Source organism: Ptychodera flava, unplaced genomic scaffold (assembly GCF_041260155.1).
Source record: "Ptychodera flava strain L36383 unplaced genomic scaffold, AS_Pfla_20210202 Scaffold_40__1_contigs__length_1388640_pilon, whole genome shotgun sequence".
Classification (NCBI taxonomy): Eukaryota; Metazoa; Hemichordata; class Enteropneusta; family Ptychoderidae; genus Ptychodera; species Ptychodera flava.
This window is the reverse complement of record NW_027248362.1, coordinates 276237-303947: the sequence shown is the minus strand read 5'-3', so window position 1 is coordinate 303947 and position 27711 is coordinate 276237. Positions and strand designations below refer to the sequence as shown.

The window sequence follows — 27711 nt, the reverse complement described above, 5'->3', positions numbered from 1 at the left end:
GACATGGAAGTGAAAATGGAAGCCTAAGACTTTAGGAACAAACCAAATTGCGATACTGATGTTGGAAATCGAATGATGGTGAAAACATGAATGATTGACTGTTCATATCATGTAACAAAGTGAAAAAGTAGGACGCTGTTGTCAGGGTATATGTGTGTGCCAGGCATTCAATAAGTTCATGGGTACAACATAAATTTTGTACAGTTTGTGTAGTGCATTGAAGTTGATGCAACAGCGCCCTCTATAGTCTGGCAAGTTATTTTATAGATCCATGGCTATACAATATTTTATTGACATCAAATAACCATTGACATTAGGAAAGCATGACATTCACTCAAAAAAGTAGCATTTCAATACAGCTGTAAAAGAATGTGTAAAAGAATGAAAAATTGATGAGCTGGTTTCTCGGCACAGCTTCTTTCTAAAAAATGGGTGACCATGTGGATTTTATTTTGTTAATACTTCTTTTTAGTTCTGGTCACTCAGCCTGCTATTCAAACATGATATCAAGAGTTAATATTTATGTGTTGTCCTAAACGACTTCTGGTAATTTGAAAGCAGAGGGAAGATTTAGTTGGTATAAAATACTATATTACAACATTTTGTATAATGTACACTATATATCTAAGACTTTAATGTTTCGTTTTCTCTATTGTCAATCTTTGCACCACAAGAACAAAAAAGGTATGGTGCAAAAGCTTTCAAGGCTTACAGTATATAGCTGTTGACCAACTGAGTTGATCCCCTGATGAAATCAACACAGAAGGCAATTAGGTCATGTGTGTTCTAATAGCGGTGAAGGTCAAGTGATCAGAGGTTGCAAGTCAAGCATTCAGTAAATGAAAAAGAGACCATTTCTAGCAAACACATCTTTATTGGCATTATCACAGATTTCAAGAGGAGGAATAAATTTCATACTTCTCCCTGTGGTTAGTGCAGGTTGTGAGGAATGCTGGGCAGAATCCTGCCATGACATACAGATCAAGGTATAAGTAGTCTATAGAATCTGACTAAGTATGTGGTGCATTTTATGTATTAAATGCTGTTACATTCCAAGAGACAATTTTGGTCATGATTTAAAGTTACACTATCAAATTACTGAAGAACAGGATGATGCATAAAATAGATTAACATTCACGTAGCATTTCACATTACTATTTAATTTCTTTACTGGTTTCTTGTAATTATGATTCCTATACACTTGGTTTTAAACAAACTTTAAAAACAGTTTGCAGATTACTGATGCAAAAGACAATTTTTTGTTTCAAACAAAACTTCAAAGGATTTTTTTGCATGTAGATGTTTAAGCTTTGATGAATGAGGCTTTGACCAACAAGCTTCATGTAAATGTAAGATAAATGATGAGCACTGTACAGCATGTCTAATAATATTGAAAGCTGAGTATTAATTCAGTGTATGGTATGGTATATATTATTTGAATCCATGGTATGATGAAAACACACCTTGTTCACTGAATCCACAGTATGGTAAAGTAAATGAAAACCTCATTGGACATGAAGACCCACTTCAGAATGTACTTGAAATTATGGGAGATATAATAGTTCTTTCAGAAACAAAAAGCTTATGTCAAACTGAAAAGTAGATTTTAGAGAAAGAATAATTATTGCTCACCCCATCCTCACTTGGCTATCAAACCTTCTGGTATTACTATTTACATATATCAGAAAGAGAGAGAGAGAGAGAGAGAGAGTACAATACCGGTACATGGTCATGTTGATAAGTGAAAGAAACTACGTCAAATTTACAAACTGCAGTGTTTTGGTAAAGGATTGCATCAAAATTCAGAGAGATTGCTTGTGAAATGTCCTCTCTGATAGTTACTTTATTGTGCTTGTTCTGTCACAAATACAGTAAATGTATAACATATCATAAGAACTAATTATGTTGTATAAAATCCACCATCATGTTTCCTAGAGTATCCTGGATTGGTGGCAGCACTGTGAGGACTATCAATGGCCCCGTTGAAGCAGTCAATAGTTTCTCTTTTTGGATCAACTACCACATTAATGGCCAGGGGAGGTTTTGTTGCATCAGCAGACTTCTGAGTTTCTTTTGGTTTGTTCTTCAAAGTACGACTGTGATGTGGATAGTAGAGAAAGTGACTCAGTTTACTCTTATCATTCAGATTCTTTTCTTTTTCAAAATTTGGAATCAAAGCAACTGTGAACACAACATTTTATTAGCAAAGAAATCCTTTAGGAACAAAAGAAAATTAAATTGCCAATTCTTTCATCATCATTAATGCTATGATTATTAATGAGCCATCTACTGATCTCAGATGTCTGTGGAGGAGAACCCAGTGGCCAATATTGAAGATTTTCAGTTTATTTTGAAATAGTCCTAAATGAAGACTGTGACCCCTCCATTGTGAGGAAATAAAGTATCTAAGTCTCACTAATTGAATGAAGGCATGTACAGCTTGATTTTTAACACATAAGGGCTTAAAGTGTAAAGGAAAAATTCCATGAAAAACAAGGTTGCCAAAAGCTTTGTCCATACAGTAATGAATCATTAACAAATTTGAAGTTTTACAAAGGGTTAGAGGAATGGCAAGATGTTGCCATCTGTCATGGCAATCACATACCACAGTATAATGATAACAAGTTACCAAGGGATTATACTCTCCATTTTCACTACAAGTGTATAAATCATGTTTTTAAGTATCAAGAGTAAACTTCTGACTTAATCAAATACTATTAGTGATAAGGAAAATCAACAATGGATGACATAAAAATCAATTTGTTGTTGCAAGGGATGGTAAGGTAGAAACTTAAAGACTGACAGTCCAACCATTTACAAAGATGGGAATGTGTACAGACCAATGAAAATAGTCAATGAACCGACAACTTTGGATTTACTTACCCATGGTCAACTCCTGTTGTTTCTGGCTGAACAAGTGTTTCTGGTTTGGTAGCCAGGAATGAATTATGTTGATCATAACTAGTCTTTAAAACAAAATCAAGACTGTCTCTTGGAGCCTGCAGGAAGCAATTTGCATATCAAATTTATGGATGCATATCAAAGTGTACAATACCTATAAGTACTGTCAATGACAACATCATGGAGATACCACAGGAAGTAGAGATTATTATGTAAAAGTCATTGTTTTCATGTACAGCCAACTGCATTGTGTTTTGTAACACTGGTGAAGCAATGTCTGTGACTATTACATACTTTACAATCCTTTAAAGTTTAGCACTGTCTAAATTTAGGAAACAGTACATTTGCAGATCAGTGGTAATTGAATAGCCAGTTAGTCATCCAAGATTTCTACCATGATTTATCAATTGATTTATCAATTTACAATCACATGTAAGTGTCATTTTGGTGTTTATACAGATGAATATCCAGTAACTGGTGCACAGTTTTGGAAATGGTAAACTTCTTGGCAAATATACAACATAGCAGTGGGATTCATAATAGTCAACAGTCAGACTCTTCAAAGATGAAATAATAAACTGCTTCAAACGATGAAATTTCATGATCCAAGAAGGAAAACAAATGAAGCATGGCGGTGTCAGGCAAGGTCAGACTAGGACTGTTCCATGAGGTATACACTGGGATCACAGAGAATCAGAAGAACACAAACATGCTCTTTTTCCCCCTCAGTTCAGTCACATAAGTTCGATGTCGCATTATAGAACACCTTCTACTGGTTTCTTTGGTCTGAAAAGTTATTTTACCAAGTGCAACAATTCTTTACACTTTCTCAAACTTTTCCATATTTTATCTAGCAGGGCAGTGCGTATACATGGACATATAGCATTACTCTAACCATGTCTAGAAATAGAGGAGGCGCTTATACATAAGCAGTGGGTTATACATGTTCTTAGACAAGTAACGTACATACTTAGAGATTGGGCAATCTCCAGAAAAGCAAAAGAATCCACTGGTCAAACTTTAGGAAGTGTCAATTTCACACTTTTACTTGTCTACCTTATCAGGCAAATCTTTGCAAAACTAACTGGAAATAAACATACATGTACTAGTATCATATTAAGGAAAGTCTATTAAGAGGGATCTTTACATTTCAAATCAGACCATGGGCCCTTTAACAGTCACCATCAAGTCATGAAATGAGTGTTTACCTTTGGATCATGATGGTAAACTTCTCTTCTTGAGCTTGCTAATGTACATGTTGAATTAAGCCTGTTCCATGGGTCTTGTTGCTGTGATAAATGTGTTGGCTCACCATATGCTTTGACCTGAATGGAGTCATTTCAAAAATTGAAATTAATTACAATCAGCTAACGCAATGATAAAGGCAAGATACATTCCTCATGCCATCAATATCTGAATCTGGTGGGTATTGAGATTATAAATGTACTTGTACAGTGTGTGTCAAAGTGGAAAACACAGACTAAATACACAAAAACACACACATTGTCATATCCATAACTTTTGAGTCAGACACCCACCATGCTCGTCTATGGATACTCAATTATTGGACATATTTGAAAGAAGTTTCACTGAAAAGTTTTTTAGTCCCCGCGGACGAAGTCCAGCGGGGACTTATAGATTGGGTCCCGTCTGTCCGTCCGTCCGTCCGTCCGTCCGTCCGTCATCAACAGTTTCTCAGACACTGCCGAACAAATTTCGTTCAAACTTGGCACAAAGGCATAGCACTATGACCTACAGATGCACGTCGATTTATTTTGTGATACGATCGAATTTGGCCGCGAGGCGGCCATTTTGTTGTGATTTTTCATGTCTTTGAACCATAACTCAGACATCTTTGTGCAGATTCTGTTCAAACTTTGCACAAAGGCATAACACTATCGCTTTCATATCCATGTCAAATAATTTCGCGATACAATCCAATATGGGCCCAAGGTGGCCATTTTGTTGCGATTTTTCATGTCTTTGGACCATAACTCAGACATCCTTGAACAGATTCTGTTCAATCTTGGCACAAAGGCATAACACTATAGCCTACATGTGCATGTCAAATTATATTGCAATACGATCCAATATGGCCGCGAGGCGGCCATTTTGTTTGCGATTTTTCATGTCTTTGGACCATAACTCAGACATCCTTGAACAGATTCTGTTCAAATTTGGCACAAAGGCATAACACTATGGCCTACATGTGCAGATCAAATTATTTTGCGATTTGATCCAATTTGGCCGCAAGGCGGCCATTTTGTTTGCAATTTTTCATGTCTTTGAACCGTAACTCAAACATCCCTGAACCAATTTTGTTAGTCCCCACGGACACCGTCTGGGGGGACTTATAGGTTTGGTCATGTCCGTGCGTGCGTGCGTGCGTGCGTGCGTTCGTTCACGCAGATATCTCAGAGATGCCTGGAGCAATTTCATTCAAACTTGATACAAGGATTACTTCATATGTCATACATATGCATGTTGATTTGATTTGTGATACGTTCCAATATGGCCGCCAGGCGGCCATTTTGTTACAATTTTTTCATGTACAATGCCATAACTCGGGCATATCTCAACTGATTTTATACAAAGTTGGTACAAGGACATCGACCTATGTCATACATATGCACGTCATTTGTTTTCTGATACGATCCAATATGGCTGCCAGGCGGCCATTTTATTAAGATTTTTTCATGTACAGAGACCTAACTCAGACATGTTTCAATCGATTTTATTCAAAGTTGGTAAAAGGACATTGACCAATGTCATAGATATGCACATCAATTGGTTTGTGATACGATCCAATATGGCTGCCGTGCGGCCATTTTGTTACGATTTTTTATGTACGAAGCCATAACTCAGGCATATCTCAACCGATTTTATTCACAGTTGGTACAAGGACATTGACCTATGTCATACATATGCATGTCGATTTGTTTTGTGATACGATCCAATAAATTAAATTAATTGCCAATTTGCATTTACAAGATGAACTTTTGTTTTTAGGGTGAATGTCCAGAAGCACTGCATCAAACTTAATATGGTACCAGTGATAATCTATCAGTGTTATGATAGGATGCAAAAATGTTTTGCAACATCCTGTTGATTAATTCCTAGTTGACTCATTCAAACTTTAGGATGGTGGCCTACATTGGTTTTATGTTTTCATCACCATGAAACTCATTCTTGGCCATTGAGCGCATCTGTATCAAACTATTTTTATCACAGACCTAATTAATGGAGAGGACTCTATCCTCTCTGTGGACTTGTAATCAAAGTACCCATTAACAAGTGGGGACTGTGTCATCAACAATGACTTGATACTAAAATGTAAAAGGTATCAAAAAACCCAGAATGTTACTGACTTCATCATTTTAAGAAATTTGTAGGACAAGAGTCTAGGTACAGTTTATCTGCAAAGGCAAATTTTAACAGTATCAGCACAATGTAACAATTTTTCCAAAAGTTCAATCACCAAACCACTGATTGCATGTGATGATATTATTATACAATTATTATTATTATTATTATTATTATTATAAATTCTTTAAAGCACATGCCTCTTACTGTGCTGCCCATGAGTGAAGGAAAAGACTGAATGATAAGGTTATAGAGTTATCAACTGTTGACAACAGTATCCTCTCTCTGCCATTTGTCAACAGGACTGTGTTACTGACAGAATTCTGTATATTCTTTGCAAGCTCTTGAAGATTAACATCTTTGACTACCGGTAGACTCTTCTGTTTTTAGCTCACATTTGGTTATACCGATGTGAGTTTATCGTATAAGCTGAAGTGGATGGGGTCTGTATGTATGTGTGTATGTATGTATGTATGTATGTATGTATGTATGTATGTACGTACCGTAAAAACCCTATCAATTCGACCAGAAAAAATAATTACGATTTGAAAAACGTTGAATTAATAGGAAATTAAAACTGCCAAAATAATTTAGTGGTCGAATTAATTGGAACGACGAGGATGAAATTTACGCGAGACATGTTTTCCATGTTGAGACTGCTTCAAAGCATGGACTGTGAAATTTTGTTAGGTCGACAAATTAGGTAACAAAAAACCCTCAAACACACGTGGGTGTCACATCAAAATAAAAGTGGCTGCGATTACAGACGGAGCGATCTGTGACACTGCCACCGGCCACTCGACGGACGACGCATAAGTTGACATTGTGTGCCAGCCCTTGGAAATATATTGTAACTCCTTGACAGGCAGATGAGATAGTCTAATGGCGTTTGATGCATTGAAAGTTTGTAAAAATAATAAAAAATTACATCACAGATCATAAGAAACGTGGTGTTGAAGATAATAGTTTTTAAGAGAAGACTATGACGACCATATTTCTGTAAGTATTGTCTAACTTTAGAAAACCAACATCTGAAGATTTACTTCAACCAACACTTTTGGATTTGTTCTACTCTTATTATAAGATTAGTTGAATTTCTGGAAAGTAGGTGTTCATTTTCGATGTCTGTGTATCGTCTATACCGAAGTCATATCCGAAAGAGTATAATCAGTTCGCGACAGCGTAAACCTCTCTCTCTCCAGCATTTCAATGTTTTATATTGTCGACATTTATATATCAGTCTGAAGTTCACTGAAGTTCAGGTCACTGCTCAATGCAAGTAGTTGATGTCAATTTTCCGTATCGGGCATGGTCTCTATCGTCACTCTAATCGTTAGTTTTTTCCTGTTATATTTGATATCAGACTCAAAACACAGCGTGAACAACGCTGATAATATATTGCATCTTTCGTAGGGTGTCTGTAAATGTGGTAACTAGCCATAACGAGTCGACCAGTAACGACCAGAAACGAGCAGTAACGAGCAATAACGACCTAGAACTAGACAGAACGAGCCAATAACGAGCCATAACGAGCCAAAAAAATATGATCTGTCAATACATTAACCTACAAGCGCAGTTCCCGCCAATCCTGGAAATCCTGCTCTCTACGGCATGCTTGGACATGGTGCAGCCTGTTACCAGTAACGAGCTGCAGCGTAGCAATTACGGTCAATAACGACCAGAAACAAGCAGTATCGAGCAATTACGGTCAATAACGACCAGAAACAAGCAGTATCGAGCAATAACGAGCAATAAGGGGCCAGAACAAGATAGAACGAGCCAATAAGGGGCAATAAAGAGCCCCAAAATATGATCTTTTCCCCACAGTTACGAGTGTAGTGATACATAGCAGCCGCCGTGTAGTATGCATAGAATAATGGGCGGCCGCTATGTATCACTACACTCGTAACTGTGCTTTTCCCAATGGATTACTCATGCTAAGGGACAGAAAAGAAATTATAAGACGGGAGGGCTGATGTTTTTCAACATGACGCTGAGGAAAAAATAGTGAATTGTGAACTTCAAACGTGTTTCCATGAAAAATAGTGACGCACATCAATTTACGTGCTCAAAAAAACATACCGTGAACCTTTTAAAGAATAGCTTTATCCTTTGAAAATAATCAAAATAAAATCAAATAAAGTAAACAGTTGCACAAAAAACCTCCCTCCCCACCCAAGGGGACTAATTTCTTTCCCCTGTTGTTTTGTAAGGGAAAAATTGTTTATAGTTTATCCCTGGATTACCATGTGAAGTGAGGTTGTAGTTTTGGCCCGAAATTCACATATCAATTTTTAAATCTCACATCTTCACTTCCAAATACCACATTGTAATTGACAAACATTTACAAATGCAAAGACATAGTCATTATTGTATCGCAAAAAGAATCCATGCTTTTCTCATAGATTGTCATATACTAGTAGTAGCTCAACAGCTTGAGTACAATTAGAGAAAAATCATATTTTATTCACACACATGCACTTTTACCTCCAAATTTCTATATATATATCAGTTATCAAACATACATAAATGTAGGGATATTGCTTGTTTTGTCGGGGAATTTACCAATGGTTTGCCAAACAGACTCCGGATATAATTTTTAAAATGGGGCCCTCCCCTCATAATCTCTCTCCAGTCCCTTACCATGATCACCGGCAAGGGTCAGAGTTCAGGCAAATGTGGTTTCATGAATGCAAAACGGATACTACGCCCACTCAAGTTTATGAGCTCTCTGGGAATTGACTCTTCTGTCTTTTTTATATCAACACTACATAAATAAATGTGAATTTTTCTTTTTATTCGAAAAATGTTTATCAGGCTTCACTCGTACGCCACGTGTTAACTGAGCACTGCCGCAGAGGTTTCGATGTACAAAGCATGTCGTAGAGGGCGGGATTTCAAGGACAGGCGGGAAGTGCAGTTGAAGTTCAATTTATGGACAGATCATTTTTATTTTGCTCTTTATTGCTCGTTATTGGCTCGTACTTTCTATTTCTAGCTCGTTATTGCTTACTCCATGAGCACTGTTGCAGAGGTTTTTGGTAGTACCAAACGTCATAGAGGGCGTGATTTCTAAGCTTGGCGGGAACTGTGCTTGTAGTTTAAGTTTATAGGGATAGATCAAATTTTTTTGGCTCGTTACGGATCGTTATTGGCTCGTTCTGTCTAGTTCTAGGTCGTTATTGCTCATTACTGCTCGTTTCTGGTTGTTACTGATCGTTATAGCTAGTTACCACATTTACAGACAACCATCTTTCATATCGAAAACCGCTAAAGTTCGTAACTGGTGACATGTCACGGCCTGGAGAAAGTTCATCACCATCGATCGAATGTCCGTGACGCTTTTGCTTGCAAATAGACATATTGAAATGCACAGGGAACTTCGCGGTATGGCAATTATATGAATTTTACCAAGAAGAAAGTCTGTGACTTTAAACTGGCCGTACAACCAACAATAAATATGGCGGAGCAATGATACTGACTTCAGAGACTTCGATTTTTTTTTTTCATTGCGACCGCTGGTGAGAGCGAGTCGTCAAATTTTTTCCCACTGGCTATTTGGCTTTGAATTTTCAATTGCCATCATGTGCTAAGTTAAAGCTAAAAATAGTGTCAATGACACTGTCCTCCCACTTTACAGAGATACTAAGTACTAGTACACACATGACATTGCATTCTTACAGGTTGATTACTAAGAAAATTCCATTGCAAGTCCAAATTAATCTTATACCCCAAGCAATATGAAATGCTCCATCTCATAATGACTTTGACACACCTGACAGAAAACAACCCTAGGATTAAGACTATCATGTTTTACAGCAATCCAACAAATACTTTAGGAAAAAATGATTTTTTGACAAAAAATGGGAAAAATTGCCCCTAAAATACAAATATGAAAATTTCACCACAATTTGAACAAATCTGACAAAGGCCAACCCTAGGATCATACATACAGGTTTTCAAGGCAAGAGGATGAGCACTTTCAGAAAAGAAGAATTTTGGACAAAAAACAGGAAAATCGCCCAAAAAATACAACTTTCAAAATTTCACCACAATTTGAAGAAATGTAACTTAAGTCACTATAAAGAGCCTGCATACCAAGTTCCAACCAAATCTGACCAGTGGTTACAGGGTTTTAGTAATTTGCAGGATTTTTCCCTTTTTTGCCCTCATTTGCATCTTTTTGATTTTGACATGTTCATTTCAACAAATTCACATCTCCACCCCTGGGTGCACCTGTCCACCAAATTCTAAGGTGGTAGGTGCTGCAGTTTAGGTTTTAATGTGGACGGACATACCTCCGCACATACTAACTAACATACATACATACCGATACATACAGACAGACAGACAGACAGACATGCATACATTTATTTTTACAGCTTTTAACCTCCAACAGCCGACCAACTTGTCAATATCAGCTTGTTCAACTTGATACTACTGCTTATAATAATATAAACGAGAGTTAATTACATTCTAATTAAAGTAAACAAGACTAGCTTATCAAGATTTGCGTCATAAAAAAACAGCATATCTGTCAGGTTATAAAGAATCTTGAGCTGGTTATCTTTTAATATCAGTATTTTAATCCTATTAACTAGCACATTTTAACTTTCAAATTAACATTGCAAGTAAGTTCTGTTGAATAACTTGAGCCTGTAGGTACTCAGAGAAAGCACACTGAAGAGACAAATGTTTGCAACTTTAAGAAGTTCAAGGTCATCAAAAGCATTATAAGGAATCATGTAACACTTTCATTGCACTGTTTACACAGATTGCATAATTGCTATAAATAGCACATGAGGAACCTTACAGCCCAGCTTTACCATAAAAACCCTATAACTTTGACCACTCTTTTAATTGACCACTCTATTTTTTTCCTCAAAAAGTAATTTTATTTTATCCTTACCAAGTCAACCATAAATGGAAATTGGAACTTTCTCTATCTCTATTTATTTGACCAACCTATCATGACAAACTATTATGAGCAATTTCTTTTAGATAACATACAGAGCAAAATATATGACGGTTCAGAATATGTCAAGTTGGGATTCAGGAAAGTTGCCTTTACATGTTTTAATCATCCAAGATGGTAAGCATTTCACTATGAACTGTCAAAAAAGTTGAACTTTCTAATAATTCTACACTAAAATTATTTTGGCTTTGTTGATTTCCTAATTAATTCAATTATTTAAAATCATATTAATTATTTTTTCTGGGTGAATTGATAGGGTTTATACAGTACAAGAGTTACATACAATGTAAGTCAAGTTCAGTTAAAACATCAATTACCGTCTAACATTGCATCATTCCTATAAATAGCACCTCAGCCTGGAACAGTACAATCATAATCTGCTCATTCACACAGGCAGTACTTGACTTTGAATGAATGACCTACTACATTTCCCCTATGTACCAAATTTGAAAGCATGACAAACAGTACCACAAAATTTGCAAATTTCAGCATGAGTTCACAGAGTCATCTTCAGGTCACCCCTAGGAACCTGCACACCCAATTAGAAAGTAATGGCATACACAGTTTCAACGAAGATTTTTTTAACCAAAAATGGCAAAAATTGTCCAAAAATACAAATATGCAAATTTTGCAATAATTTTGATGAATTCTATTTTGAGTTATCACAAGGCACCTGCACGCCAAATTTTAAAGCGAACAGACCATTGCTTTCAGAGGAAACAATTTTTTACTGAAATGCCAAAAAAAATAGAGAAAAAAATTCATTAAAAATAGAAAGCAGCCAATATTGACACCAAATCTACATGTTTGAATGAGTAGGGCCCAAGGTACCTAAAAAACAAATATGACAATGATCAGAAGAGTAGTTCTTGAGTTACTGATTTTTGACCATTTTCACCCTTTTTTCTACCTCATTTGCATATACATGGGACTAAAAAGTTCATTTTAACAACGGCACATCTACATCATATATGGCATCACTACACCAAAAATCAGCTTTATACGTGCAGCAGTTTCAGAGTTTTTGCGTTGGACGGACAGACATCCATACATACAATGTACATACATACATACATACATACATCAGTGTTGGAAACTGGCCAAAATATTTGCCAGACATCAGGACTGGTAACTTTCAAAACTTGCCGGTCCTGCCAGAAAGTTGCCTGTCCTGAATTTTTGACAAATCCATTCATTCAAAAAAACACAAAACAATTATGGACTGCAAACTGTAAACAACTTTATTTTCAACATGAGTATGACTGTGATCTTACAAACAAACTGTTCTGAATTCCACTGTTTGAAATGAATTCTAATCCTGTCTTGAATACAAAATTTCTACAATAACAATGCTGATAACACTCTGATACATTGTGTTGATAGCCGAGTACTGGATATTTCATCATGGATCTGTGCATGGTCTCCTTGATGAAATCAGTGCTGACATGAGTCAAGCACAGATTACATCAAGTCAGTGTCACTACCAACATCACTTTCAAGGAGATCAGAAAAGTCTGATTCATAATCAGAGTCCAGTCCCTGTCCTGCTACAAATGACTGCAGCATCTGCCCCCTATATATTTGGTTTTAACAATGGGGAAACTGATTTTTTAAAATTTGTCTCCATTTCATGCCACTACTTATCGTATAAAACCAAGATGCAATCTGTCATCGAATTGGTACTACAATCAACCAAACTGAAAAGATTGCTGAGCAATACAGAAAACATCATCTGGCAAAGAAAATCAAAAACTGAGAGAGTTGCCACATAAGTAATCATAGTTGACGGCATGAATTAAGTAAACCAATACTCTCCTCCGACAAAACCGATTTCAAAGGCCGGTTACAGAAAATATTGTTAACGAAACCATGAAACCAGGGAATGGCTAAACACAGAGAAACAAGATTTATTTCTCGAAACAGCCCTTCACGACATGCTTTTCTTACACCGGAAAGCAGGCACCAATATCGACCCGAAATCTATTACAAAGTCCATAAAAAATTGACACAAAACTAAAAGTTCGGATAATCAATTTAAATGCCTAAAACAAACTAATCGTTGACAGATTAGTACAACATTTACTGTTAACACAACGAGCACTAGCAACGTTCAAAATATGCCCTAAAACAAAAATCCTTATAACCGTCCAGAAACTCCGGTCGATGCTGGGTCATGTTAATTATAATATGATACCACACACCGGATCGCTCACGAGTCAGTCAATAGTGGCTAACTCTCTCAATAACGAATCTGGCTTCTCCTCTTCGAGGACGAAGATGACTTCATCACACAACCAAGCGGATGGGATACAAAAAAATACTGTCAAAGACAGTGTGCTCACATTCGGTTTGAATTGGTCCATTCGAGAAATATTTAAACCAGGAAAAACACGACTGACAAAAGCAAATAAGGTAGTTTCCAACGCTGCATACATACATACATACATACCGGTACATACAGACAGACATCTCACATACAGACTTTTTTCAACCATATAACCTCCCAATTGCCATGTATGTATGGCAAATGGGAGGTAAAAACAAGATGGGCGTTCTCCGTAAATCAATAAGCCTTTTGAATATGAAAAAATCAGACATCTGATTTCGATGCATGCTAGGTGCATTTAGGCGATTGAAAAAAAGTGTGTGGCAATGAAGTGACATCCCTTGGGTAATGTTAGGCTGTATTGAATTTGCAACGCTCATGTATAGTTAGGCTGTATTGAATTTGCAACGCACATGTATAGTTAGGCTGTGTTGAATTTGCAACGCACATGTATAGTTAGGCTGTGTTGAATTTTGCAGCGCATACTTTGTTCTTTTCTGCAAATAGTATCAACAACAACAACAGCAATAACAACAATAACAACAACAACAAATTTACTGAGTCCAAATATATTTTTATTTTTCTTCATTTTTAAATATTTAATCATCATCATCGTCATCATCGAAGGAGATCGAATCCCCTATGTATCAATAAGTGGCGCGCAGAATTATTTTTACTGGTTTTGAGAACTTCTAAAATAACTTGTAATCTGTATATCATCGCACATCGAACCGATATTGTATACCTTAATCACCGTCAAAGTTTATGTCTTTCACTGTAGAGTTCTTTTTATCCAAAACACATTTCCAGAGAAGTCCCACAGAGCACTCAAATGAAATGATAATTGCTTCAAACGAATGAAATTGCACGAAAGAATGAAAATCAACAGCACATCCTGGACGTGATTTAAAACAATAGCACTTGGGACTATTCTATTTGAGGAACGGGGACGGAAAGCACAGAACTGTAAAAGTACTGGAAAAACGTGCCGTTTTTCTAGCAATTTTAGCAACTCTAAATTGAATTAAACTAGGTTAGGGGCTTATACACACAGTGTACACAGAAGTACAGAACTTTAAAAAGTACTCTGCTGGGAACGAGCAGGGGTTTACACTCTGATGGGCGCAGTAAAACAATGGTCACGTCCATACATACTGTAGGTTCAAGGACGTTTACGGGGAGACACGATATGACAAAGAGTGCAGTGTCGTATTGCTTAGACTAGTTTATAGGTATACTGTCACCAGTTCCAATTTTGCCACAGTTCCCAAGAAAAGAGAAAATCTAACCAATCACAGATTTTAAGCGGGTGGCCGCTTTTTAAAAACAGCGCCCTCAATGGTCATTTTGAATACAATGAATGCCCTTTTGACCATATATGGGCATATTTAGATTACAGGTGACTGTATACCTTTAAAGAACATACAATATCTGGTCATGGTGTACCGCTACCTGTGAATCGAAACGACAAGTGTAGGCCTATAGCTTCGAAATTTTATGGGAGAGACACCACGACTGAGACCGACGGTAGCACAACAAACTATTCCGAATTGTGCGTCCGTGTTAAATACAGACATCTCTGTAGGTGATTCTGGTTTCTCAATCGAATCAAAAGTCCGACATTGACAAAATTGACATAAAATATGTCCGAAAAGTTATGTTTTATTCAACTAACTGATTCATTTCCTCTGATATCCCCTAAGCTACATGTAAACAGTCCAGAAAGACTGACATCGATGTCTCCCGGGCCCCCATGCATACAGTATGGCCGTACATGTTCAAATATTTTATTCATCGTTTTGCAAAATATCTCGTCAACCGGGCGCATGGGATATGTCTTTTTACGTTGGTCAAAACTAATGACACTATAGGTCAGGATATAACATCGGTCAAAGTAAGATTGAATATGGAAGACGAAAATGCTTTCATTGATTGACAAAAATGAGAAGGAACGAGTCAGTAAATATCGAACCATAAAGGGGAGATCGAGACTGCCATCCCCCCATGATTAATCAACTGGGAACAAAATACATATTTTGATCGACAGACTTACACAACCAGAGACAGCATTTTATTCAGCTTTAAAATAAGTCACCGCCTTTCCTATAATAACACCCTGTTTGTGTTTTGATCTACTCTGCTCTGTCCCCAATCGGTATATGGCCGTCCGGGTTTCGCCTGCCGTACTGACTGACACATGGATGTTTCTTCAGCTATTTTTTCATCGTTTCACATAAGATACAACCTCTTTTGGTGCACAAGGCAATTCAACGTTTAGAAGGAAAGTCACAGGAGGTTAGGATATTATATAGGTGAAACTAGGGCCACGTTCAAAAAAGTGGTAAGGGGGCTGGAGGAATTCAGGGGGGGATTCGAAAATTATTGGGGTATTAGAGGGGGGGGGGGACTTTAAAGTTTTGCTCTGCCTATAGGGGGGAACTGAAAATATTTTGACTTTTAACATTTTGATGTTGTCCAATGGTTCTAATGTTAGTACTAATTAAACAAAATCTAGAACCGTTTTGTCATATTTTATGTCTTTAATCTCGAAAAAGTCTAAAAATTTATGAATGCCATAAAATTTTTGTAGAACAAGTTGGCCTTGTAATGGGGCAGGAGCTACGACAGTTACTGTTGATAATTTTTCAATATTTCTATGCAATGTATCAAACACAGTTTCTTGGTGTCTCTCTACAGCATGCTGCTGAAAAACACGATATTCAGTTTGTCAACAAAGCCTGTTTGTCTAAATATTGGTGATAATTGAATGATGCAAATGCACGGTACACGTAGGCTGTGTTGGCAAGCTGAATACTGGATAGCTCAACATTCTGTAGGGACTAGAACAAGAACACAATTGTATAAACTGAACAAAAATATTGTCAAAATAAAAAGTTAATACAACTACTGCCCTGCTACTACATACTGGCAGTGACAGTGATACATGTAGCTCTGACTCTGATGTAGTTTAAGAAGAGTTTCGGTCATAGGACACTCAATTGACAGTGAAACATACATCTACTTGTACACAAGATCCAGCCAGAGAGCAACACATAGAAGACTAGGGGACTAACAGTTACCATGGATTTTTGAATTCTGGCATATGAGAACAATCAAATATTAGAGTTTTTTCTCTAAATGGGATGGGGTCACCATACTTGATCTTATACAAATGTACTATGAAAAGTTGGTTTTTCTAAAATCACTTAAAATCAATATATAAAACCATTCATTTCAAGTTCATACAGTGAATGAAATTTTCACATCTCATTGTACCAATAACACAAAAGTAAAAGTTTGAACAGTAAAGACTCTAATTTAAAGCGCAGTGGTCGTCGCGCTGCGCGTGCGTGATTTTTTTGTTGATGAACATAAATTTTTGTAAACATAAGTCTTCTCAACTTCAATAGGAGTGAGATGGGAGCAGTCCCCCACTTTGTTAAGGCCTTTGTAAGACTCAACATCATGCAATAGTAAAATATTAAGATCGGAAACGAACTTCAGTGGTGTATTTCTATCTATAAACTCGTGTAGAGCTACGAACATTGGGACACTACACTCAGCACATTATGTCGCTGAGTTTACTGCATGCAGTCACAGTGAACAAAAAGGTTTGATCGCGCGCGATCACGCTGGTTGTACACAATGCTATGTACAGTACAGTGAAAATACATAACTAAAATGATCAACATTGCATATATATGTAGACCAGCAATAAGCACAATGCCTAACACAAAAATTACACTCAAGACCATGATCGGCAAGCCAGAGCAGGACACGGGAGATGTTGTTGGGAGAAGGTCACCGCGTTGACGTACACGGATATAGAGAATCCGGTCCCACAACGTACCGGCCCGCTACGACTTGGCCCACAACCAACTGTTGATCACCATGTCTTACTTCTCCTAGTATTACGTGGTAAGAAATAGTAAATGACAAGAAACAATAGACAAAACGAGCGGGTTTTCGCGGCATTTGGCAGGAAAATTGCACGGCTACACCGTGCATAGATGTATCGAGAGATCCTGTGCCCCGGTCCTGTGCACGGTCATGGCAGTGATCCAACCGCTAGTTGGTGTAGGCCTACCGGTGCTGGGCAAACTTCGTTGTTGTACCTTCTGATTGCCGGGTAGGTCTGAATCCTCTTTCAAGTGAGATAACCCCCACATAACAAGAAGACCTATGAAAAGTCCTTCGCTTGACTTGATACCTGTACTCGGAATTCTCGTTTGCACCCCAAGCGGGGTAAACTTTGTAGTTGAGTTGGATTCTCCACAGCCGAGTGTAGCGCGTCATATACCCGGTTTGACACGGACGTTCATACAGACCACGGAACGGAGCAGATGCAGAGATGCTTCTTGCTGCAGCGGGCATTGCTCTGCGAGCTGTAGTTTTCTGTATTTTGGGTTGTTGTCTTTGTACTCCTGTCGGGCCTCTTGAAATGAAAGCTCTCGTCCTTGCTAGCGATGTCGAAAACTAGAGCCCGGTCGTTGATAGTCTGTTGGCGTATACTAGCCCTGCGTACGATGCTGTGTGTTCCGCTACAGCTAATCGCCCCGCTCACCACAGCCCTGCAAAGACCCGTACGTAGGGTCGGTGACTTCAAATCCATTTTGGAACTTGACGGAAAAAGCCAAATTACTGCCGAAATTCAGCGTTCTTGGGCCCAAGTCGTATCCCTGCCTACCTCAGCTACTCGATCGCTTCCAAAAATGCCAGTCTTTTATTCACTTATCGTAAATAACCGTCTATGTCGGCAACTCTCTCGCTAGCCCTGCGTACGATGCTGTGTGTTGGCCGCTAACACACACACACACACACAGCTAACACACAGCATCGTACGCAGGGCTAGCGAGAGAGTTGCCGACATCGACGGTTATTTACGAGAAGTGAATAAAAGACTGGCATTTTTGGAAGCGATCGAGTAGCTGAGGTAGGCAGGGATACGACTTGGGCCCAAGAACGCTGAATTTCTGCAGTAATTTGGCTTTTTACGTCAAGTCCCAAAATGGATTTGAAGTCACCGACCCTACGTACGGGTCTTTGCAGGGCTGTCTAGCTCTATGGCTCGAGCGATAACAGTAGCCAAGCCCCATTCAACTGATTCAAGAAAATCATGAGCAAATGTGATCCCAATCCAGCGTGCAATTATTGTTCAATATTCAGCAGATATTTAGGGACTGGTCAGTTTCTTCGGCCTGGGGGGGGCCGGTGGATTATTTTTTGCCGACGTCAAAAAGTGGCTGACCCCCCCTATTCCAAATTTTTAAAACAGGGTGACCCCCCCCTATTCCAAATTTCGAAAACAGGGTGACCCCCCCCCCCCCGCACGCGACAACTGTAATATGTTATAATATAATACTGTAATATATATATATATATATATATATATATATATATATATATATATATATATATATATATATATATATATAATATATATATATATATATATGTGTTATATTTTACATACATTTATATTTTAAGTCATTCTGTGTTTTAATGAAATTGTTGGCATGTCAGTTGTAAGATGGGAATTGCAAAGTGTCAATCTTAAAGTTTGAATACAGTACATTTTGAATGAGCGGTGAATGTATTTCACACTTTCTATGCTTAACCAGATGTCCTGAACTGTAGTACAGAAATGGATGTCAATCATTAATATCAAACAGGAAAAAGCAGTAAATCAAAAATTTTGATGGGTGTTAAGACTTGCCAGCCATCCAATTAAATCTCCTGAGGAACAATAGAGAGGCATTTTAGCCAAATCTGATGTGTGCAGAGTCTGAGATGACCTTTTCTTGTAACATTGATATTTGTGCATGTTGCTTTCTCATACTGAATTCTCATAGAGAGAACAGAAAAGTATCAGGAATTTGTCATGCTTTTCATATGAAATGCAAATTTCATAATAGTACACTTTCACTTAGCAAACATCAAGATATCTCTGGCATAATCTCTGTTTTATTAAAGTATGGCGCCCGAAGGGCGCGGAGAAAAATATGAAACATCCTGATATCTCTGATATATATGTCTTGTATATTAAAGTAATGCACAAGAAGGGTGTGCTGAAAAATGTCTGATATATTAAAGTAATGCGCTTGAAGAGCATGCTGAAAAATATTGAACATACATATATCTCTGATATATGTATGCCTGATATGTTAAAGTTGGGCGTGCTGAAAAATATGTCTGATTATTAAAGTTACGCGCCCAAAGGGCGCGCCGAAAAATGCAACTGGATGTAATTTGTGGCTGACACGATGCATTTTAGGCAATGATGAGCCTGTGTCGAAATTCAAAAACACACTGACCCCCCCTATTGGGCATTTCAAAAACATGGTGACCCCCCCATCACCAAAGTCAAAAACAGGGTGGCCCCCCCATGAATCCACCGGCCCCCCCCATGCCGAAGAAACTGACCAGTCCCTTAATATCCAACATGAATTCAGATGATGTCTATGTTATATTTCTGCTTGTTCAATTCACAATTCAATGTTTATAAATGCAGATAACCCTGGATACATTAAAGTTCACATTTTGTCAGCAGTACAATTTTTTTCAAAGTTGAAAGAGCATGCATACAAACTTTAAAATAGTCATGATGTACACGTTTTAAGATGATGGAAACAAAACATGTTAATTTGTTTTTAGGCCTTTTCTGCCAGCCGTCACTGAGAAATCTTTGATCATACAAATCACAACGTATGGGAGTCTAAAGTATTAGTATCATTACGCAATGTGTGAGCCTACCCACAATACGATTCATACACAGTGAGATCACTTCTTGACTACAGCAAATTTCTTGTGTACACAGGATGCTACAGTACCATCAATATTTCAACAATCTGGCACCATAGTATTGATGCACATGATCTTCTGGATGCACATACAGAATTATTGGAAAAATCAACCCTTTTTCCACGTAGGAGCTATCAAATTTTTAAATTTTTCACCAGATATTTTTGACAGCCATGCGCTATACATGAAGATCAAGACTTCTGGGCAAAAATTTAATTGATGTGTTTTTTTTGTAGCCCCCCTAAAAGGTTGTGGTATTTTTGTCTGCCCCCCCCCCTAATTTTTCTTGAGAAAAATGGGTTATGGGTGAGCCCCCCCTAAAAATCCTCCAGATCCCCTGGAAGTAAATTCTGGACACTCCCTTATTTGGAAACTATAAATGCACCTTTTACCGGACTAATTATTGTACGGTTAGTCATCTTTGAGCCATTTTCTAGAGGCTGCCAAATTGTGATTATGCTAATTAGCCAATTTTTTTTTCAGATTTTGACTAATATACCAACACTTTCCAGAGATGTCATCAAGATTTTGGCAAAAGCTTTCATTTTTAAAAATCGTCCGGTCACCCTAATATTTGCTCGTAAGTACTTAACTTTGTAACATTACAATTCTCGAAATGGGGTGACTGACTGCCGCTGTGCAAAGTTCACCGATAGGAAGTTGTTCACCTTCACTCATACATCATTGCATTGAGCATGATAATTTTACTGCAACTACCGGTATTTGCCCATATTATAATGATCGATCTCTGATCACAACTTACAAATTGAATTAGGTCGGAGATCAATCCCAAAAGTCCCTGCAAATGAGAGATTTTGTAAGTATTGTAAATCTTCAGTAGAGGATGAATTCCACAGTAATGATCTGTCCAAAATAGATACAGAGAGATGTTATTTTCCTCAATAACTATGTGAAGTCCTGGTTTCGTTGACTTAGACCAGGAAGAGAAGTTCATTTGTCAGTCAGATAAATTACCTGTTAAGTATATTTCAAGTACTTTACTTTCTCCCCCAGCAGCAGCTACAACCAGTGTTTGTTAATCCTTGTATCGTTGAACTGTTAAGGTATTTTTGCCTTATCACACTTCGTTGAACTGTACAGGTATTTTTGCCTGAGGGACCACACTTCTTAAGTGTGTTGTTGCGCAATAAACATTATTATTATTATTATAAAAATTGACGGAAGTAGCACGGGAAATTTAAATTTGACACAGTATTACACTGCAGGGTTGTAGGTGGGGATGACTATAAATTTTGTCACAGTACATAGCGGGGCCGCAGGTTAGGGGCGATGAAGAAACTCAACACTGACACCAGTCAACTGTGTAGAGACACCCCCCCCCCCCCCTACTGTCTATGGAGAAACGTACGTACGGTACCATGATAAAGTTTAACCTGCATAGACAAGAGTCATAACTTTCCTTACCTGTGTTTGACGGGTTCCAACAAAATTATCGTCATTTTGAAGTTTGGGGAATGGGTATGGGTCGCGATGAGACTGTACCTTATAGGACATTCTTGAAGAAAGACTGGATTTTAAGACAATATTGGGATGCCGGGTGCGTTACAGTGCGTCTGGCAAATGTGCGGAACACTTGTTTGTTGTGGATACCGACTGTAGAAAAGGATCATGGGTAAGGACGCACGACGGCGGCGCAGAGTACGATATGTCTCTCAAAACTGTAGCAGGATTTAAATTGGGCTATTTGATGGTTTGCACAAAGTAGACACATCTACACTTAGGTGAAATCAGAGTTTCGTTCCCAATGCATGCAATGTTGTTTTCATTATGTGGCTGACCCGGGAACGTGACCTTGAAGGTCAAGGGTCATTAAATGACGCCCTCTCTTTCTCTCTCTCTTTGTCCTGTACATGTACAGCGCAGACGCCCTGAAAATTCATACAAGCGTCTGGCAAGGTTGTTTATCCATCTGACGGAAATACTTGTCCTATTTCATACCAAACTAACAGCAAGAAGGATTTACCAGAAGCAGGATTGCATCAATTATCTGTCGATTCAGACAATATTTTTAGCGACTCACGGTTATGGCTGAGTACTGTTGGCAATACTTGGCGGCTGCCGTTTATGTAATTGTCGCGCATGTTGCAGGTGTGGGGAACGGTGCCAGTGCTCAAAAACTACCAACCTGCCAACCTGTAAGTAGCATTTCATGTCATTTGTGATTTTTCAGCATCATTCCAAATCGCATCCTGCTATTATGTCCACTTTAAATTTGTCCTCGCCCGCAATCTGTGAATTAACCCTCCCAGCTGTTTTATCCACGCGTATACATACGCAACACGGCCGCCCGCACTCGATACCTAGGTTTCATCATGGCCATCATCGGGTTTCATGAATCACCCTCCTTCCATTCCATTGCAAGTATTTACACATTGTAATCGGTGTATGAGATTTTATCTTGTGTAGTTGGGGGTAATTTGTTGTACGGCAAAATACTATATGTATGAGATAAAAACTACGATTACTGCAAAACTACCACGGGGACCCAGAAATATGGTTGTAGTTTGTACTGTGGAATATGTTGACCATACTATACTAGCCCCCCTCCTCCGCAGTTTTCCCCAAAATCTAAGTTTTGAAATTTTAATATCCGAGAGTGTTATCATGATTTGAATTTCTCGAAAATGTGATAAATTGTTAAATTTGGTCGTTGGAAATATAAACAGCTGACGGGTCGAGGTCATAGAACATTGAATGTAAAATTCAATGAACATGAGGGTGTACGTTGGGACAGAGTTGCATTTGATCAAATAATGATAATTTCCTTGTAGTGTTTCTTAGGACATCTACATTAGGTCTGAAACAACAACACAGTAGTTATATTAGTGAATTTTTATTGGTCAACAACACGATAAACATATACAACAATACAAACAGCAATCAGATTATTGGGTCCCCTGTGAATCAACGACAAAGCCCATGTTCTCCTTATTGTTCGGTTTGTGTATCGTAACATTTGTACTGTGGTGTATGTGGCAGAGGGAAACTGTGGTTCACCACAAGGTATATCATAAACCCATTTTAGGGTCTATGGGTAAATGATGGTTTGTGTGGTCAAATTTGGTGAAGGGACTTTGGTATGTTCGAAACCACTTCACTGATTCTCAGTAATAATTTGATTATGTAGACAAGGATGTATACATGTACTCACGCACAATCATTGCTCACATGTATATAATTACCACAGGGAACTGTAAACATGTCTGTTGCAAGGGGTTTTATGTCTCAGTGTCAGCTCAGATTGTTTGTCGCTATTGTTTATTTGAACAGCCTTGATTTATCAGCATTGATCATGAGTAGCTTTTCTTAAAAAGATGACATGAATTGCACATATTAGAGTAACATAATACTCTGTTTAATTGACCATGATATATCAAAGCCCTGATTCTTGTTCTTAAAGCCGCACTTTTCAATCCCAGGTTCTCGCATTAGTGGAGTTCTCCTCCCAGTCAAACATCTGGCCAGTACGATGTTTGATTTCTATAACATTAATTACACAAACTGATCTCAACCTTTTGTCACATTTTGCTAATCCTGCAAACATAGTTTATGCAAGCTTTTGATTGACGGTCGGGTCAAATCGCCAACGGTCATTGATTCCCCACCACAAACACTCGAATTTCCTAAAAATTGTCTCCCAGTCGCGTTAGACTTTGAATATAACCTCAGAGTTCGATTGGCAGCAACTTCACACTGACCGCTTGGCAGTCTGTCTGTGTTTTTGTGGCCGGGGAAAACTAAAAAGTGGCATTTTCTGGAGCGTGTGCCCCCATGTGCCCTGTTTGGTGTCCACTTACACAATGAATGCCGCCATACCTTGGGGTCCTTTTAAAGGGAGGGTCCGCCTTTAAACCCCAGCTCAAAAAGGCCCAGGATCGGGATTAAGTATGGCGTTAAGAAGATGATGAGGTTTTCTGTCTGTTGTTCTTCTTTCAAATTGCAATCGCTATATAAATGTGTTTCTAGATTTTTGGATTAAGTTCGCACTGGGCTTTAAGAGACCAAATAAGCCTTGAAAGTTTAGGTCTGTTCTCAGACTTATTGTTACAGAATGATTGCATGTGATTAGCTGTCTTGAAGGTGTTATCAGTGAGACCAATGAAAACCTTCTCCATATTGACTCCTCTTTAACCCTTTTCCTGCCGAGCGCCCTTGTCCGTTATCCTGCCAAGTCGGTCAAAACCGGCCCCCTTTTCCGTGTCTACAGAAGATAGGCTCTCCTGCACGCTTTCCTGCCAGGCATTTGGCGGGAAAATACCGCATTTTCGGGGTACGATTACCGACCATATACGTGTTAGACTTCAAAAATTTTTGCATGCCCGTATAGAGGGGCAACCGCTGATGAGGTTGTGTCCAGAAAATGACGAGGTCACGGGCGTTGTTTGCCCCGGGGGACGTGCACTTTTATGCCCTTTTCTAGCTTACTTTTGCGGAAGTAAAGCTCGTTCGCCGGCACGCACGGCACACCGGGGAAACGTCACCTCTCTCGTGGGTTAGTAGAAGACCCAGGGGTTAGTGCTATGGGTGCGGCAGCACCCTCAAACCTGTCCTGTTTCCCCTGGGTTGTGTCACTTGGCCACGTACTTTGAACGACTTGGAAGAGTCGCAGAGTGCAGTCTGCTTTGACGTAGTGTCAACGACATAGTTCCGCCATTGAAGGAAGGCGTGTACGTAGTTTGGCCAGTTCAGTGAACACTTAGCTCGTTAGTGTTACAGTTTCCTAACACGTTAGTTGTGCAGTTGTTACTAAGGTGCAGTTTTGTACCACCTTAGCTCTGGACAGTGCAACTGCTCTATGCACTAACCCCAACGACAGATGGTTGGTACAACGTCTACGTCGCACAAGCACAGCCTCCGTTGGGCTGTGCCCCTCCCACGTGATACAACGCACGTTCATCCATTACTATAGCGTCCTTACGGATCTGCCAAAAACGAAAGTGGGGGTAAAAACAAAACAAACGAAAATATGCGATCATAGATAGTATTTTATTCGGGAATAATTTACATTATGCCGAACAATAAATCACGCCTATGTTGTCCCTGTGAAGTTCGGCTAACGGCCGAGTCGAACGGGAGTTGGCAGACTTGTGTTTGGTTTATACCGTAGTATGACCGACTCAGGTAGAGGTACCTGTCGGTATATTCCGAGTTTTACGCACTCGGGCGTCAATGACGGGTTGTCATCACCGCTGATGACGTAGACGTGCTGGCCACGTTATTTGAAGGAGCCATGTTTGCCCAACGGACGAGGCCGAGACAGCTGTTGACAATTTTGGCATCCTTCATCTTTGACCGCCTTAGTTGGGTAAGCCGCTCGGCAGGCGACGGTTATGACCTAAACAAGCCGCTGAAGCACTGTTCGTTGCCGTACAAGAACAGAGACGGCCAGTCCATTACTGCTTAATGGGCGATCTGTCGGGTTGGCTTGTCACCGACTTGGATGACAATACGCCCTGCGCAGGCGTACTTAGAAGGGACATGAGGTTAACGGGTTTCCCACCGTACTAAACATGGGCTTGGGCCAACGTCCTTGGGTGGCAGGTGCGCATGCCACGTACCCAGCTGGACGGAATGTCAAGTTGAGATGCTGATGACATTGACTATGTTATGCTAAGTGCTCGAGGGATTTGCATCGCAAATGAGTATTATTAGCATATCAAATGGTGCGGACAGGCAATTTACATGACGGGTAGGAATGTCAGCGCCGGTTGGTGGACTGATTGCCGTAGGTCCATTATAATAACAGGTGGCTGCATATATAAACACCCCTGCGTCCAATCATGTCCAGGGCTTTGTTTCCCTGTGGCTTTAAAAGGGTGGGACCTGCTAGTCTGTCGACACTGTTCCAGACATGAGCTTGACGGACCGCAAAAGTTTTCTGGATGCGAGCAGACGACTGAAGCTCAAAGATGTAGAGTCTCCGGGCGGTAGTGGTAGCAATCGTTGTGATGTCCCTAGTAAACGTTCTAAGAAGTCGGGCAAGAAACGCTCCCGTAAGGCGAAGCTATCTCCGGCTGAAAAACCCAGTGGTAAGCGTAAACGTAAGACTGATCGTTCTGCCGATGAGGATGATGACGGGTCACCGGTTGCCAGTGGTTCTCACCCGGCTGCTCCGGGAGAGACTACTTCACCTGCAGAGACTACATCTGCTCTTGAAGGAGATACTTCACCTACACAGACTACGTCTGCTGCTGCTAGTGAGACAGTTAGTAACGAGACGGCTGATGCCATTGGTTCTCCCCCGGCTGCTCCGGGAGAGACACCACCTGTTGCGTGCACCATGAGCCCTCATCCTGCGTCAGGAGAGGTTCCTGTGCCCAGTGCGAAAGAGCTTGAGTCCTCGTCATCAGCAGAGGCTGCCCAGCCCGCTCCTGCCATAGTTTCGTGTGCTGCGATGTCCTGCCGAAAAAGATAGTGCGGAGGGTTCGTTATCAGGATAGCCCACCTGATTTTGAGCCAGATATGATCCTTGATGCCGCTACGGGCGAGTTCAGGCCCAGACGCCCAGACGACGGTGATATCACCGCTGAGTCCGACTCGGAGGTTGACGAGGATGCGGCAGAGGACGATGACTTTTATGACAGGCAGTATGTAGGTGAGGCAAGCTCTGACGACGATGATGACGTTGCTGCTGTGTTGGTGGAGGACGACACCCCTCCTGTCTGGCGTATGTCGGAAACTACCGATGCTAATATATTTGAGGAGACCGATTTTGACCATGAGAGAGGACCGACTTTCACCTTGCCCAGCCACTCCCGTGAGATCGATTACTTTTTTAAGTTTATTCCAGCTACACTGATCAGATTGGCAAAGGACGAGACTATTAAATACGCCAAATTCCACAAGCGATATATCGCTAGAAAGATCGATAAATACTGGCGTAACGCTGACTACCGACAGGTGCAGGCGTTCATTGGCGTCTTAGTCTGTATGGGTATTGACCGTAAATCATCAGTGGAGGATTATTGGTCTCGCGATCCATTTCTGAGAAACCAGGGTATTTCTACTGTGATTACCCACAGTCGCTTTCAGCAGCTTATGCGATACTTTCATCTGGCAGACCCAGAGAACGATCCACGTCGTGATCCTGATGAGGCATGCCGCCGACGTCGGTGTCAGGAGGATCCCCTTTATAAAATCAATCCATGGATGGAGCCCATAGTTGACAGGTGCGTAAATAATTATAAGATGGGTAGAGAGATCTCCATCGACGAGGGCATGGTACGATTTAACCCTTTTCCTGCCGAGCGCCCTTGTCCGTTATTCTCCCAAGTCAGTAGAAAACCGCCCCATAATATGTGCCTGCAAAAGATTGGCTCTCCTG

At 39.6% G+C, this 27711-nt stretch overlaps 2 protein-coding genes across 5 annotated transcripts in view; one reads left to right on the top strand and one right to left on the bottom strand.

The window, feature by feature from the left end:
* Window positions 1-854: 854 nt before the first annotated feature.
* On the bottom strand, window positions 855-22177 carry LOC139127982 (protein CFAP276-like). The gene is made up of 4 exons (XM_070693839.1): window positions 21792-22177; window positions 4110-4226; window positions 2884-2999; window positions 855-2096 (listed from the first exon to the last, which is right to left on the bottom strand). The coding sequence occupies exons 1-4, from the start codon at window positions 21879-21881 to the stop codon at window positions 1901-1903; spliced, it is 519 nt and encodes a 172-aa protein (XP_070549940.1). The 5' UTR covers window positions 21882-22177; the 3' UTR covers window positions 855-1900.
* A 28-nt stretch (window positions 22178-22205) lies between these two features.
* Window positions 22206-27711, top strand: part of LOC139127975 (endosome/lysosome-associated apoptosis and autophagy regulator family member 2-like) — a 236864-nt gene continuing 231358 nt past the window's right edge. For all 4 annotated transcript variants that reach the window (XM_070693825.1, XM_070693826.1, XM_070693823.1 and 1 more), the window contains exon 1: window positions 22206-22522. In XM_070693825.1, coding sequence (XP_070549926.1) covers window positions 22412-22522 — 111 coding nt within the window. In that variant the 5' untranslated portion in view covers window positions 22206-22411. The remainder of the gene's footprint in view (window positions 22523-27711) is intronic.

Bases quoted from the DNA above. Each gene is read 5' to 3' on its own strand.
- LOC139127982 (XM_070693839.1), bottom strand. From the start codon at position 21,881: ATGTCCTATAAGGTACAGTCTCATCGCGACCCATACCCATTCCCCAAA. The intron at 4,227-21,791 runs GTAAGGAAAGTT...GACTCCATTCAG, and splicing joins TTGGAACCCGTCAAACACAG to GTCAAAGCATATGGTGAGCC. The intron at 3,000-4,109 runs GTAAACACTCAT...TGCTTCCTGCAG, and splicing joins TTTACCATCATGATCCAAAG to GCTCCAAGAGACAGTCTTGA.